Below are 21,075 nucleotides of genomic sequence, written 5' to 3'. Positions count from 1 at the left end.
GTGGTTGAAGTTTCATCGAAAATGATCCACATGAGGAGCAGAATTTTACGAAAAAACCAACCAAATTTGATCGGTATCACAGATGCGTCTCAAGCCAAAATATGTCCAACCCAGCTAAAACTATCTGGATCACATTAACGACGTATACCAGACACAACATCACTTACCGTCACTGGGACTTTAGATGTACCTACAAAAAACAAGGTAAGTTATAACAATGAAAATAATTTGTTTAAGGTAAAAAAGAAACAACTTTTTTACACAAACTTCATGTAAAAAGATTTTCCTACACCTAAACTTAACAAACATTAATGAATGGCAGAAAGTGTTTGTAGTATTGACAAGTTCTTCCATAATAATTCTAATGCTAAATGAATGTTAAAGTTCCATACATGTTGTCTGCATTACATTATAGACAAGTAAATCAATTCAACTGAATTTTCCAATTGTAGATTATTAAAAGAAAAACTACAATAAAGTAGTAATTACAACATATATATATATATATATATATATATATTTTGAAAATGAAATGTATTTATTGTTATAATGAAAAGTAATTACAAAAGTTGTTTTTGTTATTGTTGCAGACACCAAGAAATTGCCGATAATCTAAGACAATAAAGAAGCCATTGTCCAGAAATCTTGAATCTTGAAATGAAAAATGACCTTGACAACTAGATTTTGCTGCTTTACAAAAAAAGTAACACATGCCTAAAAAGAATAAACTGGACCGCCTGTATTGTTTCCTGCAGCTATATTTATTTATTATTATTATTATTATTACTATTATTATTATTAACTATTAATAATATTATTAATAATAATAATAATAATAATAATAATGATGATAAAAAAGTGTCACACCAGAGTCATTCTGAAACTAAAACCATGAGGCTCCTGCTGAACAGAATACTTTTACGCCCATACCTGTTGTAGATTAACCCAACTCACTTAATACTTATGTTATACAGTACTTATATACTATAAAACATGCCTCAGTACCTACAGTAATACTTACCTCTGCCCTGTACATATATATAAATATATATATATATATATACATATATATATATATATATATATATATAGATATATATATATACACACACTTATATACACACATATATACACACAGACTTTTGTACTTATCTACAATATTTTATTGCAGCAGAGTAGTTATTTGTCCAAACTGATTTTTTTTATTTCTTTAAACTATGTCTTGAACAGGTCTTAGAGAGGTATTCAATTGAACTATCCAAAATGTGCAGACACCCAGTTATATAATCTTTCATCAGCTCATACTGCTTTTCATTAGCTGTAGAAAAAAATAGATTGTTCCTCATAGAAAGAGGGCGTGAACTTAGCCAAGATAAATATGTTTCTGTTTATCTGTCTCAACCATATGGATGAGGACCGCTAACTCGGTGAAGGGGCAAGAAGAACAACACTGTGTGTGCTCTGATTTTGCTCATGTTTCGTTTCAATAGACACAATCTACCTCTATCTATCTATCTATCAATCGACCTATCTCCCTACCTACCTAACTCCCTGTCCGTCTATGTATCTATTTATCTATGTATCTCTCCTATTTTTCTCAGTGAATATCGTAAGATCCAACAAGAAAATATCTCGTCTGACGGTAGAAGATACAAGATACATATACTGTTTGTGAAAGCATCGGCTGCAACTGCTGCAAGAGGCAGGAGAGCAGGAGAGCAGGAGAGCCTGATTCATGCTAGAAGCTGCCTTCAATAAATGAATGCTGAACAAACTCGTTTTTTTGTTTGTTGGTGGTTTTTGACCTCAAAATTGACATGTCTTTTCTTTACACCCATCTTCTCTGGTCTGTTCCCTTTTTATTGTATTATCTCAATAATTATTTAATGTTCAAATGTACTTGTCTCCCCGTTGAACACTGTTTATACACATACTCTGTTGCACTACTGTACACAGAGATACATATGAATATACATATATTTATCTTTTTTTAAATGAGATTTATGCTTCTTGTATTGTTTTTCTAACCTATTGTTACCTTATATGTTTCTTTCGAGTGTAACGCTTTAAATTGAATGAAACAATCAGATGTTTTTTTCATTCTGGTATTACAAAATGAAATTCAAGGACTTTCAAGTACCTTTTTAAGCAACATTTTTTTTTTCATTTTCAAGGAACAAATACAAAGTGATCTGTACTAATTAAAATATAATCTTCTATTAGACTGTTGTGTGTGTGTGTGTGTATAAAAATATATAATAATAATAATAATCTCACTGTCATCTATATATTAAGTGTATTTCCAACCATGCGGGATTAAATCTACATTTCACTGGCATCATTTATATCAAAACCAGGGGGAAATATCACAGGTTTTCAATGATCGCGTTTTTTCTCGAGGACTTTTCAAGCACTTCAGCACAAATGGGGGCTATTCGTAAGGTATCCCACTACGTCGACGTCGAAGGAAATACAAGTGTATATATCTGTATATACATAAGCATATTCCCTCTATCTATCCCATTTTTTTTCATTTTATTTCTATAGTGTTTTATTTTATTCTATATATTTTTATTTTATTCTATAAGTATTCGACTTACTGTATTAGGTTTTAGGAGTCAGTTAGTCGGTCTATTAGAAATATTTTTTTTCCTAGGACATATTGTGTGTTATCACCGGGTGCGTTGCATTACATTTCACTGCATGTATGTATGAAAGTATGTATATGTATGTGACGAATACAAATCTTGAATCTTGAAGCGCCTCAAGGACCTGGTGCGAACACTGGTCCATAAGGATCTGTAGCCTGACGGTACAGCTCCGTCCGTCCCCGTCGCGCTCCACACTCCCTCCGGGGCTGACCTGCCGGACACCCCGGAAGCTGGAGCTCGCTGTCAGGGTGGGGGTGGGGGGGGGACGACGACTCTCGCAGCAAGGAAGTGAGGACGAATGAAGTTCATTCCTCCCCCTCCCCCGCAGCTGGCGATGGCGGATGTGGGTGACACGGACGCCATGAAGAACTATCACATAGCGTTCGAGAAAATTGACCCCGACACCAGCCGCTACCCGTACTGCATCGTGTGGACCCCGATCCCCGTGCTGTCGTGAGTGGTCGCAGCTCGCACACTTTCACCCCGAGTGGCATGGCGGCCAGCTAGCCTCGGTGCTAGCCCGTAGCTGCTGCTGAGTTGTGTTGTGTTGTGTTGTGATGTGTTGTGACGTGATGCTCCGTCCCTCAAAACGGAGGCAGTCTCTCTCTCTCTCTCTCTCTCTTTTGTTTTGTCGTAACAACGGGTCTGGTGTGTGTGTGTGTGTGTGTGTGTGTGTGCGCGGTTAAATCCCAACCACAAAGCACTGCCCGTGGTTGCGATTCGCCGCGACACAAGCTCCCGTCGCTCCCAGTGAACGTTGGGTGCAAATAAGAGCCGAGAATTGGCGTCCGGGATCCGCGTCCCCTCCCTCCCTCCCTCCCTCCCTCCCTCCCTCCCTCCTTCCTCTCCAACCGAGTGTCCGACACCGGTGGAAAACGAACCTGCAATCGAGCCACGGAACGCGAGCTGTCGCCGCTTCTTTTCGGACACTAGCGGTAGAAACGGTAGCCCGCCGACGTCACGCACTGTGTTGTCACGTGGCCGTGGCTCCTCCGTCGAGCCTCGGTTTATCGCGTGCCGCAGGGGTGACGTGGTGTTGGAGGCCAACCCGGAAGCGAGCGTCTCCCCGGTTCCCTCGTCCGGAAAACCGAAGGGCTTTCTCCATTGGATTTTGGGTTATTGCAGAAACTAAGTCACGTCCAGCTTTATTCGTGAGGTGTATTTCGTACCAGGGCAACGCGGCGCAGAACAAACAACTCTCACGACACAACATGCCACTCTGATGCACCTATCTGTATATACACAATTGCCTATTCCACATTTACATTTAGTCATTTAGCAGACGCTTTTATCCAAAGCGACTTACAAGGGAGAATAACATTCAAGCTACATTGCGACAGAGCTTAGTGTAACAACAACATTCGTGTAACAATAAACACTGCAAGGTGGTGCTAAGTAATTGTAGGTTAGGACAGGAGGTACCCTCTGAAGAGCTGGGTCTTCAAGTGCCTCTTAAAGACAGAGAGGGAGGTCCCCGCTCTGGTCATTTTTGGCAGCTCGTTCCACCAACGTGGAACTACAAATGAGAATAACCTGGATTGCCGTGGCTGTACGGCCGGCAGAGCCAGGCGACGCTCATTTGACGAGCGCAGCATCCGGGGGGTAACATGTGCTCTTACAAGAGCACTTTAAGTAGGCGGGAGCATTCCCAGCAATCACTCTGTAGGCCAGCATAAGAGACTTGAACTTGATGCGGGCGGCTACAGGTCACCAGTGGAGCTCCATGAGCAGCGGAGTGACATGTGCCCTCTTTGGCTGGTTGAACACCAGTCGCGCCGCCGCATTCTGTATCATCTGCAGTGGCTTCACCGCACAGGCCGGCAAGCCTGTTAAGAGGGCGTTGCAGTAGTCGAGACGGGACATCACCAAGGTTTGTACCAGCAGTTGAGTGGCATATTGGGTCAGGTACGGCCTGACTTTTCGGATGTTGAGTAGTGCGAAGCGGCAGGACCGGGAGACGGCGGCAACATGGTCCGAGAATGTCAGTTGGTCATCAATAATGACACCAAGATTCCTTGCAGCCTTGGTAGGAACAAGAGATAGAGTCGATTTTAATGTCAATGTTGTGATAAATACCTTGTTTGGCCGGGAAGACCAGCAGTTCCGTTTTCGCCAGATTTAGTTGAAGATGATAATCCTTCATCCATGTGGATATGTCAGCGAGACAATCCGAGATCCGAGATCCTATTCCATATACATGGGGTCCGAGATCCTATTCCATATACATACGCATATTCCCTCTATCTATCCCATTTTATTTTATTGTATTTTATTTTTATTCTATAAGTATTCGACTTACTGTATTAGGTTTTAGGAGTCAGTTAGTTGGTCTTTTAGAAAGAGATTTTTTCCCTCGGACATATTGTGTGTTATCACCAGATGCGTTGCGTTACATTTCACTGCATATATGTATGAAAGTATGTATATGTAGGTGTAATAAACCTCTTCGATCTTGAAAACACACACACAGCACACAGCACACACACGCACACAGAACTCGGTCATAGACGTGTAGTGAGCAAGCCCTGTGGCAAACAAATGTTTATGATGCCGACACGTTTTGTTCTGCAAGATAATCTTCAAAAATGAACTCGACTTTTATGATTTTCGAAGCAAAAATGCAATCAGCAGAAGTAAAAAAAGCTAACGTGAGGCTATAGCCAAAATTACACCGTATCACAGCTGTTTGTGTTTTCGTGTTTTGTTTTCAAATAATTTAAAAACCCATGTTTATTCCCGAGGCTCTGTTAAATTATTGGAATTAAGACTTAACTGACTGTTCTTTTCCACCTCTCTATGGGATTGGGTTTTTACCGAGTTCTGACTTGAATCGAATGCAGCATTATTACGGAAAGGAATATACGACTAGAGAGACTAGAAAAGCATTCTTTATACGAAAATATTAACTATTAAACTATTGCTTGCAGATTTAACATGACACAATGTAAATTTACAAATATAATTTACAAGTATACTAAATTGGCTTTTCTTGTGGAAGCTTTTACCTTTCTGCTACCATCTGTTTACAAGCATCCAGACTGTGTTTGCCATTTGCTTAAATATAAAATGTATGTAGACAGTGGATGTAGGATGTGTTAATTGTGGTGAGGGTTTAGGGTAAACCCCCGCCCTTAGTTTTGCGTTACATAATAGAGGTGGTGTTGTGTATGCTTTTTCAGATGGCTGCTTCCATTCATTGGACACATGGGAATCTGCACTTCCACCGGTGTCATCCGGGACTTTGCTGGGCCTTACTTTGTCTCAGTGAGTAATGAGCGCAGTTCTGGAAACATACTCACGTTATTCATTTCAGGAAACATTTTCACGCTCTCTACAATGGTTTTTGATTGATGAGCCAATTTAAAAGGAGGAAATATGAATCGATTTGCACAAACGTCAATCAAATGAATAGCGAAAATAGCTCTAAGTGTTTTGGATAAATCAGTTTTAAGTTGAAGCAGCAATTCTACCCGCTGATAAATTCTTGTCCTTGAAAAAAACAATTATATTGTATCGTGGAATAGCCTGGGGTTTCTACCCCTTTCCTCAAAACATTATTTGAACACCTAAAGTGCTTCCTATTTCATATACAGTCTCAACATAACCTGGCTCCATTTGGTCCCCCGCTCTTTTTTATTGGGACTTCTGCAATGCGGGGTCTCATCAAAAACCACCTGTACTCGGCAAAGTGCTACTCTAAACCAACTCTTGGGTTAGAGTACAAGGGGCGTGTCATGTTTCCGATGTGATTGGGAACAAAAGAGTAGAGAAGGCAGCAACTTATACAAACAGCGGCATAAAACTGTATAATTTGGGGGGAAAAAACAAAAGGATTTTGAGCCGTCCAAAAGAATTGGTTCATTCATGAACGACCCAACAGTACAGTAGAAGAATGCTGCCAGTATACACCCGCGCACGGATACTCCATGCTGCCAGTGTGCACTCACTCGGTGCATGCATCGATACTTCATCAGCGGCAAGCGGGGACCGGCTTATGGTGATGAGCAACTGACTGGGAGCCCGGGGGGCGCGTGGGGGTTCTCCGCAGTGTTCCCCACGGTGCGATCCCCACACTCACAACATTTCACGGCCCCCCCATGCCGAAAGAAAGTCAATAACTTCTGATTTTGATTTTGGATTCTCAGTGGGATATGAAATGATGGCATGATACCTGGATATTCCTGTCTATTTATACGGCTAAGTCCGGAATTTCAACGAGCGTTGCATCACGCCGGTAAAGCAGCCAAAATTGCGTCGACCCGGGCATCCGGTTCACATCAGAGCTGATCAGAGGTGGAGCCCATTCAAACCCGTGTCTACTGTCATTTTACCCGGAACTGAGACCCAGGTTTTTTTTCTTTCCCACTGGTCACAAATTGTGGATGTCAGAGAATGTTACTGGGTTTTTGACACAGCGGGAAAGGTGTATAACAGAGCCTTGAAGCTCAAAGTGCTTAACCTTTTCATGCCCTGTGAGACATTTGATGAGGATTCTTAAAGCGATAGACGTTTTGCAGAAAGAATACGTGACTGCATGTTGCTAACCTCGACATACTTTAAGTCCATATGCAATGCCACTCACTTTTACCGGTAGCATTTGTGGTTGTCATGTGGAAAAGAAGGACATTGTGGTTTCCTTCTCTCCATTCACTTTGATTGCTTATTTAAACCAAAAAATAAATAAAAAATCTCAAAAAAGCATGTAAGAAAAAAGAGACTGTGGTATGAGTCTGTAAATGATCAATAAAGGGACTAGTATTCCCTTACTTCAACTATAAAATGGCTTTTAATGAGCATACCTTAATTTGGCAGGTTTTTTTTTAATTAACAATGGGATTGTTTCGTCAAAATAAAACTGAGAGAGAGGCTATTTTTTTTATTTGCATTTAAAAGATAAAAGAAAATGCTATAAAATAAAACTACCACAGTCTTTTTTTTTTTTTTACTGTGTTAGAAGTTGTTTGCAGTAAGTCAAAAAGTTCTTCTTTTTTTCCCTCCACAAAGTAACCACAGAATCTATTTCCAAAAGTTGGTGTCAGTATTTGGACCTTTATCCCAATAAATATCAATATCCCAACATTGAAGATTTTCATTCATGTCAACAGTTTGATTGACATTAAATGCAATTAGAGTCCCAAGTTGAATGGTGATTCATCAAGTAACTTGTTGTATTTTCATTTGTTAATTACTAAATTAATTACTCTTTTAATGAGTTAATTAGCATAGTGAAAAAAGCTACTTGCAAATGATGGAAGTGTTGCCACACCTGATTGTCGTATTATGTCTAGTCCTGTTGGGTCCCCCGCTCATTTTCATTGGGACTATCCAAAATAAATTAATAATATTCACATAATTAAAATGCCTTGTAAGTCCCAATCAGATGTATTGAGTATTCTCATGGACAGTTTTTAAAAAGATAGGCCAATAATTCTGTTCATAGCTTTACTGGACATGCCATGAAAATGATCTACATAACTACGGCAAAAGAGGGAAAGGATGAGCACACATTGACTTACCTTTTCCATCACTTTCCCAAAAAAGCCCAAAGCATACGCTTTTACCAAACCCAGTTGGTAAAATGCAAAAAACACTTCTCCATTGCAAGTGTTTTTAATGCTGTCTTTTGTTGCTTTTTGAGGGGGAGTGGGGAAACCTCAACAGTGATGTTGTCTATATTATCCATTTTATTTCGTACTTCTTCATACTTTTTCCACACCACACTCCAATAATTTGGAGGTGCGTGCTCTTGCGCAAAATCGCGTAGAGAGCGACACAATAACCTCATTTATGGCTCAGACGCTAAACGACACTACGGCTGCAGCGACTATAAACCAGGCTTGGGCCATGCTGGGAGACACTCTTTGTCACCTCAAATTGTGACCCTGTCTATGTTAATGTGCTGCTTTGTTGTGTGGTCCAGACAAACCCTGGCTGTAAAAGTTCATGTGTTTACCTTTCTAAAACCCTGGCCCCTGTTTAAATTGAATGCCCCCTCTTTGTCATGTCTGGTTTGGCTTCAAAAACCAGGCAGTAAAACAGGATGTTTTGTTTGTCCCTTGGTAAAAGAGGAAAGACTATTTACCAAGTACCGTAGATGTTGTCGTTACTGAAATACATCATTGATATTGTTGCTGCAAAAATAGCATAAACGTTTGTTATATCTAGAATCACTTATGTCTCGCATCCATTAGTTAATAATTAATATATTTTCTTTGTTGCAGGAAGACAACATGGCCTTTGGGAGACCGACAAAGTAAGTTAATGAAAAGCTTGAAGCTATTACAATTTTTAACGTTTTTACCGATTTGCTTGTTTGTTTGTTTTCCTTCAGTGCACAACAATACTTCAAATCTCCAGGGTGCAATAGTCATTACACAAGCTTGTTTCCTTTCAGTCAAGGCTGAGATCATCATTATTATAATTATGCCTTATAGATATACAGTTTATTGTATGTATGTATGTATGTATGTATGTATGTATGTATGTATGTATGTATGTATGTATGTAGGATACATACATAATTGCAGTGCTGCCACTGCTTACATCAATAATAATAAAGTAATGGAATAAAAATAAAAGCAGAAAATAGTGGCGTTCTGGTCGACTTCGCACATTTTAGTATTTTTTTCCGTTTTTGATCATAATGTCCGCCAAAAAAGCATCGGCAGTAATTTCTTTCGGCCGCGATGCACTTGTGGATATAAAAAGTTCCCTGAAAGAAAATCTTTGGGACTTTTAATCCGTGGAACGAGAGTGGCCGATTGAAATTTTACACGCCAACACTCTCAACAAAAACAACAACAACAACAAAAATGGAGCCGCTGTTCCACAAGGGGGCCCACGGAGAAAGCACTGTGGTAAACGAGGCGGCATTCGGGTCAGAATGAGGACCTTACCACCCACCCCTGCCAAGCATCCTTCTTGCCAACGTTCAGTCTCTGGAGAACAAGATGGATGAACTTCGAGCAAGGATTAAATTCCAATGGGATAGGAGAAACTGTTACGTCCTCTGCCTGACGGAGACATGGCTGAACCCGCTGATGCCGGATGAAGCCATTCCTCCACCCCAGTCCTTCTCCCTATTCCGCGTCGACAGATCGGAGTTGTGGAAATCCAAAGGTGGAGGCGTCTGCCTCATGGTAAACAACCGCTGGTGTAACCCCAACAACATCAGGACTCTCTCCTGCTCCTGCTCGCCGAACCTGGAACAGCTGACAATCTTATGCCGTCCATTCTACCTCCCCCGGGAATTCAGTACAGTCATCATTACAGCCATTTATATTCCACCGCAAGCGGACACCGACACAGCACTGTCGGACCTGTATGATGTGTTGTGCGGATTTCAAAACAAACATCCCGACGTGGCTGTGGTGTTGACTGGGGACTTTAACAGGGCGAACCTTAAAAAAGTTCTGTCTAATTTCCACCAACACATCACGTGTGCCACCAGGGGAGATAGAACTTTGGACCATTGCTACACACCGTACAAGAACGGATACAAGACCGTCTCGCTCCCTGCTTTCGTGAAATCAGATCACGCCTCAATTTCGCTGGTTCCCGTTTACAGGCCTCTGATTGCGTGAGAATTGGTGGTGACGAGGGAAGTGAAGCGGTGGACGGACCAATCAGAGGCTGCGCTTCAGGACACTCTGACTGACGTCGACTAGGACATGTTCCAATCAAGTGATGTCAGCAAGTTTTGATGTAGCGGTGAGCTTCGTTGCTACGTTAGCGGACAGCATCATTCCCACGGTGAAAGTTTGGATATTTCCAAACCAGAAGCTGTGGGTCAATAAATCCATCCGCTGCGCTCTGAATACTCGCACGGCCGCTTACAACGAAGGTCTTGTATCCTGAAATATGGACAAGGTGAAGTACGCTCAACGGACGTACAAAGAGACTGTGGAGCTACAGATGGAGCAACGTGACACCAGACACCTGTGGCAGGGGCTGCAGACTATAACAAACTACAAGAGCAGCCCCTCCCCAGCCACCAGTGTCGATGCCTCCCTAGCCAACGAACTGAACTCCTATTATGCAGGGTTTGAGTCTGGCAACAGCACCGCTAGCTCACCAGCTAATTGGAGTTACACCGCTGGGGATGAGCGTGCACTCTCAGTGTCCGTGCATGAGGTCAGAAGGGCTCTGATGCGGGCGACCACCAGGAAAGCTGCGGGCCCAGATGGCATATCTGGGCGAGTACTGAAGACCTGTGCTAACCAGCTAGCTCCGGAGCTCACTACATTATTCAATGTCTCCGGCTGCATCAGTGGTACCGTGCTGCTTCAAGAGGTCCACCGTCATTCCTGTCCTGAAGATCGCCTCTCCTGCCTGCCTGAATGACTACCGTCCGGAGGCCCTCACCTTGGTGGTCATGAAGTGTTTCGAGAGGCTGATTTAAGGATTATATCTGTGCCTCCCTCCCCCGCACCTTGGACCCGTTGCAGTTCGTATACCAGCGGAACAGATCCACGGATGACGCAGTTTCCCAGATACTGCACACTTCGCTCACGCACCTGGATGGCCGGAAGGGGGCCTATGTGAGAATGCTGTTCATCGATTATAGTTCAGCTTTCAATACCATAGTCCCCACCAGACTGGCTGTCAAGCTGAAGGAGCTCGGACTGAATACTCTGTGCTGTGTGCCTGGATCCTGGACTTCCTCTCAGCCAATCACCACCACCAGTCCTCACCAGCCAACCCATGTGGTTAGAGTGGGGAAGCACATGTCCAGCTCCCTCACCCTGAACGCAGGATCCCCCCAGGGCTGCGTCCTCAGCCCCCTACTGTACTCCCTGTACACACATGACTGCGTGGCCAGGTCCAGCTCCAACACCATCATCAAGATTGCTGACGACACAGTTGTCGAGGGCCTGATCAGGCGATGAGAAGGCCTACCGCGAGGAGGTGGCTGACCTGTCACTCTGGCCTCCACCTGAACGTCAGCAAATCTAAGGAGCTGATTGTGGACTTCAGGTGTGGATTACAATCGAGGACGCACGTGCCCTTGGTGATTAATGGGACTTCTGTCGACAGGGTGAGCAGCTTCAAATACCTGGGAGTCCATATCACAGAGGACTTAACATGGACTTTACAAACAGACACTCTGGTGAGAAAGGCGAGGCAGCGTCTTTACCACCTCAGGCAGCTGAGGAAATTCCGGGTCTCGGTGAGGATCCTCAAGTCCTTCTACTGTGGAGCGGTGGAGAGCATCCTGACAAGCAACATCACTGCCTGGTTTGGGAACTGTACTGCCCAGGACAGGCGGGCCCTGCAGAGGGTGGTGCGTTCAGCTGAACGTAGCACTGGAACTACCCTTCCCCCCCTTGCAGGAGTTATACACCAGGAGGTGTAGTAGCAGAGCCCGCAGGATCATGAAGGATCCTCACAACCCCAACAATGGACTGTTCCAGCTATTGCGGTCGGGGAAGCGCCTCCGCAGTCACACAGCGAGAACAGAGAGACTGAGACGGAGTTTCTTCCCGCAAGCCATTAGAACTGTCAATGCTGACCTCACCAGGGGTCCTCACTGAGCCACACACATAGGCTCCACTACCTACTGTACTGTATGTAGCATACTGTACCGCATACTGTGTCACTGTTGTGGGTTATTCGGTGTTATCGTATTGCTGCGCCGTACTGTTGTATAACTGTGCTGTATATCTCACACACACTACCTCACTTTATTCACATGCCACTTTAATGCACATATAAGATAAGATAAACCTTTATTAGTCCCACAACACGGAAATTTACATTGTTCCAGCAGCAAAAAGGGGACAGCAGAAAATAAAGAGCATATCAAGTACACACTATAAACAATATAAAATATATCGAAACATACAAATAAAAAAATCACCATAAATAGAAACCAGATAGGATAGATAGGAACCTAAGTGTATTGCACATATCTTGACACATTGCACATCAGGAGTTGAACTTAATATAAAAAAATTGCACTTGGATTCTTTCACAGGTGTGTGTTTTTTGTGTGTGTGTGTGTGCGTGCGTGCGTGCGTGCGTGCGCGCGCGCACGTGGTCTACTGGCTGCACTGTTGGATATACAGTCTGACAGCAGCAGGAAGGAAGGACCTGTGGTCGCACTCCTTCCCACACTTTGGGTGAATCAGCTTATCGCTGAAGGAGCCTCCGGTGCCATCAGAATATCTGTATATACATAAATAGCCTATACCATATACATAAGTCTATCCCATATACATAAGCCTATTCCCTTTATTTTATTTTGTACCCCCACTCTGCATTACCTTTGGATTCTAATTTTATTTTATTTTATTCTATATATGTTATTTTATTCTATTCTATTTTCTATTTCTATTTTATTATTCTACGTTTTAGGAATCAATTAGTTAGTCAAGTAGAAATTCTTAGGTAGCTATTGTGTTCAGTCTCGAACATATTGTATGTAATCACCGGGTGCGTTGAATTGACATTTCGCTGCATATATGTATGAAAATATGTATATGACAAATAAACCTTTTGAATCTTGAATATAATGCATTAAAAACGCTTGCTTGACTGTTCACAATAAATGTACAGCTAATGATAAACAACAAAATCTGGAACCAATAAAATGACAGAAAAACAATAGAAAATAAATAAATAAAAATAAAATAAGAGTGACAAAAATGTGGTCATATCCAAAAACGAATGAAATAAAGCGAGCAGTGAACCACAAAGCTGATAGAAATTGGTAATGTACAATAACCCGAATGACAAAACATTATATATAAGCCACCAAAAAATGCACAAAAACAAATAGAAAAAATAAACCTAAAATTAAACAGTAAACAGAATGGCAATAAGCCTGAAAAAAATGAACGGTAAGCATACGCACTGCATCAACAAATTCACATTATGGAAGTTGACCAATTTGTGTGAGTGTTTATTCTTTGTTTTTTTTTGTTTTTTGTACCTATGTGTACCAGGGCGGTAACAGGGAATTATTATTATTTATGCCGAGTTCAGACTACGTGAGTCTGGCCTGATTTTCCACTCGCCGACGGGAATTTGGAGATTGTCAAGCAAAGCCCCAGATCGTCAAAAAGTCCTAGCACGCTCTCGTGATCGAGGAGCGTGTGGTGTGAACTGCTCACGACGCAATCCCACTGCTCGCCAACGCCAGCGAGATATCAAGCAGGTCTAATATCTGGTCGTGTCGGGACCGACTCGGGACTCGGTCGAGAAGGAGAGACGGGAGTGCACGGAGCAGCAGCCGGAAACACACAACATACCTATTTAACCTTTCTTCTCTACGTTTTTAATACATTTCTTATTTAAATTCTGCTTTTATTGCAATTATTACAGAGACCAAGAATATAATAATAAATTGATAATTCTGTCCCACACATGGTATCGCGTCATTTCCGGTGTCAATTCTCACGTGTGTTTTCGTGACAACGTAGTTTTGAGACCCAACAAACTCGTCGGGGATTCCTCCTGATGAAAGATCTTGTGACGTGCGACGCCCTGTCGCCGATCAGTCCTGTCGTGTGAAAACCACAACGACTTCAAGATTCCTGATCACAAGACAGAAAGTTGTGTCGCGTGAACAGTACAGCGATCTGACCACTTTGGAAGTCGTGTAGTGTGCCCATGGCATTAGGAAAAAAGAGTGCAATCTTGTTCCAAATCGATGGAGTTGAGACTGAACCTTCCTCCCCCGCCCCCCCACTCACACACACAGGTACTGGATGCTGGACGTGAGCAAGGTGTACACGAGCGGCTCCAACGCCTGGGACACGGCCGTGCACGATGCCTCAGAGGAGTACAAGCACCGCATGGTGAGCCCTCCGCCGCGTTGTGTGTACTCAGGAGAGACGTGACCCAGTTGACTTTCCTTTTCCTCTCCTTCTCCCTTCCCCAGCACAACCTCTGCTGCGACAACTGTCACTCGCACGTCGCCATGGCACTGAATCTGATGCACTACGAGAACAGCACCTCGTGGAACATGCTCAAGCTTTGCCTGCTTGCCCTCATCCACGGCAAGCACGTCAGGTACGACTGCCTGTTCCAGTTTCATATTCAGCGCTTTAGTGTGCGCAGAGTTGCGGTTTTATACAGAGTAAGGCAGTATTTAGAATATTTCACCTGTCGGCTAAACATTACATTGGTTATATGGTCCGAATAAAGACTAGGACGTATCCAGATTGTCAGACTTGGATTATTCCATGATATTCCACATGTTTTTTCCATTGTATTTTTGATACACGTTTTATTTTTGTTTTTCTTTGCCATGTTTATATTTACAATAACACGCATGCATTTCCATTGAGTAATGTCTGTTGTTATATATGCACATTTAAAAAGCGGTGAAACATTCAGCCTGTCTGTAAAATATGGTGCTTCTTCTGAATAAAAACATTGAACATGAACACAAATCTCATCAACAATTAAATTGTATCTTCAAACTTGAAATACTGATGTCAAGAATTTCAGTTTTTCATGTCAGCAATGTCTTGTTTTTAATATCAGTGTACATTGACAAGTAGTTCAATTAGAATTGCGACTAGTTTGAATAAATTATTAAATGCATGTTTACATGGCGAACTGTGGACAGGCGGCCTCAGTGTGGGAATGACGTTGAAACCCAGATGAAAGAGCGAAAAATTGTCAAATTCCTGGACAGGCGTAAGAAAAAGAAATGGTGCCATTTTCAGGAAAGTAATTTGCGTTTTAGTGATTAAAATACAGTATGCATGTAAGCATACTGATTGTTTCTTGACTGACTTATAGTTTAGTGCTGAAGCACCCTCGATAAGCAGGGCTGGAGATCGAGTTCTCCCCCGTAGTCTTGTAGTCTCGCTTGTAATACTCCTTTACTCTACTACTTTTTTAAACCTGGTGTAGATCGATGCACCGTGAGAGGGAGAATATGGCTCCTGAAAAGTATTCAATTTGCGTCTATGTCTGAGAGTCTATTCGAGTCCCGCAGAGGAGCTGCAAAAGGACCACCCCATAATAGGCGGATGCAAAGAGTAACTGTGACATTGGCTGGCTGTGGTTGCAATGGTTACAGCGAGCATGGTGGCAGGGGGGATTAGTTACGTAACAATTTTATTTGCTTGCCGACGTAATGATCGCTTCCATTGTTGCAGTTGTTGGTTGTTGTTTTTTTTTTTTGTCTTGTTTTTTTTTCACAACTTTACTTTTCTAAGTTCATCCATTGTACGTTTCTGTTATCTGCTATTTCTATTTTTGTTTCTTTCTGGGCCTACATACAATGGTTATCACCAGGTTTATTGTACTAAACCTAAGAAGAAGACTCTTTAATTATCACACAACACACCTCCTGTACCGGGTTTATTATCTCTTTCTTATCATACGGTTTATCTTTCTGGTTTATCATGGGCTTTATTGTATATTTTCACATTTTTCCATATATTGCCATTTCCTTTTTATATTTTTACTCCATCGCTCTGATGGGATTATTATTATTCTCCTTGGTATTTTTCTGGCTAAAAGTGTCTGGGACATGGTGGAGGTCCCGTTAGAACCAGGACGTCTCAGACATCTCGTGATTCAAGTTTGATCCATATTGATCATCATTTGGAGCGAGAATTAGTTAAAAACCGATGAAAATCTACTAAAAGTAGCAGAACGTTCGTGCATCGGCGATATGCCGAGGTTCTACAATTTGTTATGTGCAGGTCGTGGCTCTAGGCGTGTATACGCATCGTGATGGTGACTCCATCTGTCTGTAGTGGTTACAAACTGCGTGTGTGTATCATCTAAACTGCTTGGCGTCGGCTGGGCTTTTCGTTTAATATTTAATCTCCTTTGCCCTTTTTGTAAATAAACCCATTCTGTTCGCATCTAACCCGGTGCTCGATGCAATGTTGTGTCCCTGCTTATTTTGCGGCATCCGAGCCAAAGGTAACATACAAACAGTCAATATTCTGTCTTTGTGCTCTCACACATGGAGTTCGATTGCAACCCCAGAGCAACGGGTCTGAATCGTGTCCATTTTATTTTAGTTCCAAAAATTTTCAAAGCTGATGAAATGCCTCTGAGGGACATGCAGTGCTCAATCCGTTTGAATGGAACCGTGTTGTTGGGAACTTCCACACTAAGTGATTTCCTTCCACAGAGACACCATGAGGCAGGACTGTGTGGACGACAGATAGTAGACAGCCACCTTGTCATTTTTAGATTAAAATAATAACACGCAACAAGTGTATCGGCTTGTAGTAATTTTGCGCGTCGCCAGGACTCACCGTGTCATTGCATCAGCTGATGCTGCGTTCAGGGGAAACTCTGAAAATTGTAACTCGATTTAGTAGTAATGCTGATGTAAAGACGAGTGACAGCACTAACTGATGCTACATTCCATGGGAACTGGAAAGCTTTTAATTGGTATATATACAAAGTGATGGTGTGTTTTATGGAACTCTGAAAACTGTAATTCGTTTCGAACACGACTGACATGGACCCCGGGTATTTCTGCCTGCAGCTCTATTTAGGGGTTCAGCCCACAGGACTGTTATTGCTCGGCTTTTCTTTTTTTGGTTTCTTAATCTTGGCTGTTTTCAGTCTTGGCTTTCCACGACAATGGCAGTGCACATAGACATGGTTGAGGTGTCGTTAGAACTGGGATTTTCAGACGTCTTGTCCCATTTTGATCAATATCGATCTACATTTGGAGCAGAAATTTGTGAAAAACTGTCGTACGACATCTAGACAGACAGCTTGAGCCGGGGCTGCATTACAAGGAATCTCGGAAAACAAACTCTTGCTACATTTTACAAAACATGTGATACGAAAAGCTCTCTTAGATTTTCAATGACGTCTAGTCTGACACAGTTGGAGAGAGTCCCACAGTCTGCTCCAAACGTCCCGCATCTAGGTACCTAACATGATCTAACTGGACCCTGCGTATTGCTAGCTGCCGATTTATTTATTATTATTTTTATTATCATTGCCTATTTTTTTATTTTATGTGAGCTGCTGTGACACTGAAAATATACCTTTTGGGGATGTATATGTAAATGTAAATATCTGTTTTTCCCTGCTCAGCTGCGCCGGCTTCCTGAAGACCTGGCTGCCTTTCCTGATGCTGACAGGGGTCATCTTGACAGTGGCCCTCACACTTAACCTGCGGTGACCGGGGGCTGGAAGAAGAACCTCCTCCCAAGCCTGCCCAAAAGTGGGGTTGGCCTGATTTGGGGTTGGCCTTCCCAGCTAGAGGAGGAGGAGGAGGAGGAGGAGGAGTAGGGGGGTGTGTGTGTGTGTTTGTGTGTGTGTGTGTGTTGGGGGGGGGGGGGGCACTCTTCTCTTCAATGGAGAGGAAATAAGGACCACTCTTCATCGTCTTTTTCCCCTCCCAGGACTTTGCAACACATGGAATGAATGTCACAGAAGACGGGATATCTTCAACAAACAAACTTAACTAACTCTTCTAATTTATTTTTTATTATTTTTTTGGTGGGGGGTGGGATTGCGATCTGCCACTTGCATCATCACTCTAGCAGAGAAGGACAAGTTATGAGAGAGAGAGAGAGAATTTGTTTCGTCCGTCAATATTGTGTATTTTTCGGTGTGAAATATTACGATAGATCTTTGGCCAAGCAACTGCTATAGTAACCTTGGTGACCTTAGCTGTGGACTATACAGAAATGACTTTTTTTTTTTTTTTTGGAATGTCTTTGTATTCTCTCTTGCCAAATGTATGGAAGATGCTAAACTAAATCAAACAGTGTCCTTAAAGATGCCCGCGTTGTAATAAGCGAAGCAGCTGTTTGATTATGGTTTTCTTTTTTCGGTAAGCGGGTACTGGGAACAAATAGAACCTTTAAGCTTTTTTTTTTATTATTATAATGAATGCTCCACTCTCTGTGTTTTGATGGAGGTCATCGTCTTAAACATCTCCACTGCTTTTGCCTTTCATGTTGCGTAAGGTGCTCCAGTAGGTGGGACAATAGATTTCACACACGCTTGGAGATTTAATTTTATACAAATTACTTTTTTTCCGTTCTTACTTCCTCACACCCTGTTTGGTCTATTTGGTCTTTTTTTTTTTAAATATATATTTTATGGAACGTTTAATCCCAAATGATGGTAGGCACTTCAAAAATCTGTTGCCATGGCTGTGGTGAGTGGATCCAAATCCCCTTATTCTTTGCAATCAAACATAAGAAGTGCTGAGCCCTCCGCCTTTATTCGTGGTGCCCCCAGAAGCAGCAGGTAGCCAGGATCCTCAGGTCTTTTCACGCATCACGCACACACACACACACACACACACACACACACACCCAGATGCTCGCTAAACGCTGCCAGTTTTTTCCAGGGCGCCCGTTGAGCCGCTCTATTGCTGTTTTTCCACAGCTTAGAAGCTTAGAAGGTCATTGTGAATTGCGCCACGGTACCTGTATTTTTTTAATTTATTTTTTAATGTTTTAAGTGAAGGTTAAAATTGATTAGAATTTACAATTTCTTTTGGTCTTTACTTCACTAAACATGTTAATTCTTCAATTATTTGTTCTGTCTCACTCCCCCTGACTCAATATTCTACTGATAGTGGATCTAAGTCAACACATATTTCATCACTGTTCTGCATTACAGTGGAACTGTGCCTGTGTGTGAGTGAAAAGCAAAACCGTGTGTGTGTGTGTGTGTGTGTGTGTGTGTGGTCATCTTGCAGCGCATGTACTTTACGTGTATGCCAGCATGTTTTGGGGTTTTTTTGGGGCGGGGGGGGTTTTCTTTGCATGGGTGCAATAACTTGAGTGAAAATAGACCTGTGAATGTCTTCGGCCAAGTAAATGTTTCACTCATATCCTGCGGCTTCTCAAAATTAATTCTACACTGAGAGTTCTTCTCTTATTGAGGATATCATATCATTTCATTATCACAAGCTGTGAGTTATAATTTCATATTTTCACGGTGCAAAAAAATATTATTGACTGCAAAAAAAGCAATACTAAAATTAGATTTCTGGCCTTTTCGTTTAATCATATAAGAACAAAGTTTTAATTGGTGTTAATTGGCGTATGTAATTATACATCAACTGAAACCGATGTGGAAAAAAAACCTGCCAAAATCTAAAATTGGATGACATGTTTATTTATTTTTCAAATGTATTGTCCCAAAACCAGAATGGAAACCTTGAGATAGTTAGAAATGTTCACCTGATATATATTTTTTACAGTCACTCATACAAATAAACATGTACAGAACATGTCTCTGATGGTGATCCTGTGGCCTTTTGACATTTGTGCGTCCAAGCGCATCTCAGATTTTGCCCTGAACCAAAACCCATGCACATCTTACACAAATATTTTGTCCTTGGAATTGAAGGATAAGAAGTATTGTATCTGATTTTTGCTTTCTGCCCAAGAAAGATATTACATTAGAGAGAAATGATGCAAAGTGGAAAAAACATCCGCCTGTTGAGGAGCAAATTTTCATTCAAAAGTGAGTCAAATAAGCTTTACACTGACTGCCGTTATCATAGTGCATGTGCAGGAATGCAATATTCTCCCAAGACCCGTTTTTGAATGGACTTTGGTCGTTGCCTGCTGCGGTGCCTTGTATCCAAGAGCCAGGTCCTGGAATGTGGAGACCTGCCGTTTCACCAATTCAGTCAGTGGACAAAGGACAGTTGGGATGGTATTAGTGCCCCCCTATCTGTGTATACCTAGACCACTCCACTACACCAAAAACACTTTTTTTGTGTGTGTTATTCTTTATTGTGCAGATCATTGCCTGGAGCCGATAGGAAAATTCTAGAGAAACATGCAAGTGACTGTGAACTGTGAATGTATTTATGACTCATATAATTATAAACTTATTAAAGATGCCTATTATTGTATATGTGTGTGTGTGTGTGTGTGTGTATATATATATATATATGTATATATTTCATCTTTAAAAAGATGTTTGGAGGTCTTGTTCGGTGAGAAAATGCCACAGAAACTCTTGCAACGATCTTGTGTGAAACCTCGACCCTTCTGTTTCTCCCTTCCTCTCTCCATTTTTGTACATTTCATCTATTTTTGCTATTTCTCTATGCGTTGCATTGAATGGAAGTGATCCTCGAAAAATGTCTACCGGAGTCCATAGCAATCGTCAAACTCCAATTCCCATTGGATGGCTTATACCACATCCCATATACAACCACACCATACTATACTACACTATACTATACTATTAAATAGAATAACAGTTACTGCAAATTGCGATTAACAAAATTTAAAATTGTATTTTTGTCCACCACTTACTTATTTAGTTCATTTACTGACCGCAACTAGCTATGCTGGTCTATCAAACTCACCGCAGTTGCCATTCGCTTCTTATTGCGCGCCCCATCTGTCGCATTCTTGCAAAATTTGATGAAAGGCGGACCCTGGAAACAGCACATAGAGGAGCCCATGTATGAAACAAATGCACCGAATGGCTTTTCTTTTTT

The 21,075-nt window shown here is 41.9% G+C and overlaps 1 protein-coding gene across 1 annotated transcript; it reads left to right on the top strand.

Moving 5' to 3' along the window:
- Window positions 1-2,985: 2,985 nt before the first annotated feature.
- tmem222b (transmembrane protein 222b) lies at window positions 2,986-17,796 on the top strand (the record flags this gene model as incomplete). The annotated part of the gene is made up of 6 exons (XM_080017020.1): window positions 2,986-3,104; window positions 5,831-5,915; window positions 8,873-8,904; window positions 14,356-14,452; window positions 14,536-14,666; window positions 17,685-17,796. 6 exons carry the CDS (start codon window positions 2,986-2,988, stop codon window positions 17,770-17,772), a joined length of 552 nt encoding a protein of 183 aa, XP_079873146.1. The 3' UTR covers window positions 17,773-17,796.
- Window positions 17,797-21,075: the final 3,279 nt, after the last annotated feature.

Source organism: Zeus faber (assembly GCF_960531495.2).
Source record: "Zeus faber genome assembly, chromosome: 1".
Classification (NCBI taxonomy): domain Eukaryota; kingdom Metazoa; phylum Chordata; class Actinopteri; order Zeiformes; family Zeidae; genus Zeus; species Zeus faber.
The sequence above is the reverse complement of the archived record's forward strand: the minus strand, read 5'-3'. Positions and strand labels throughout refer to the sequence as shown.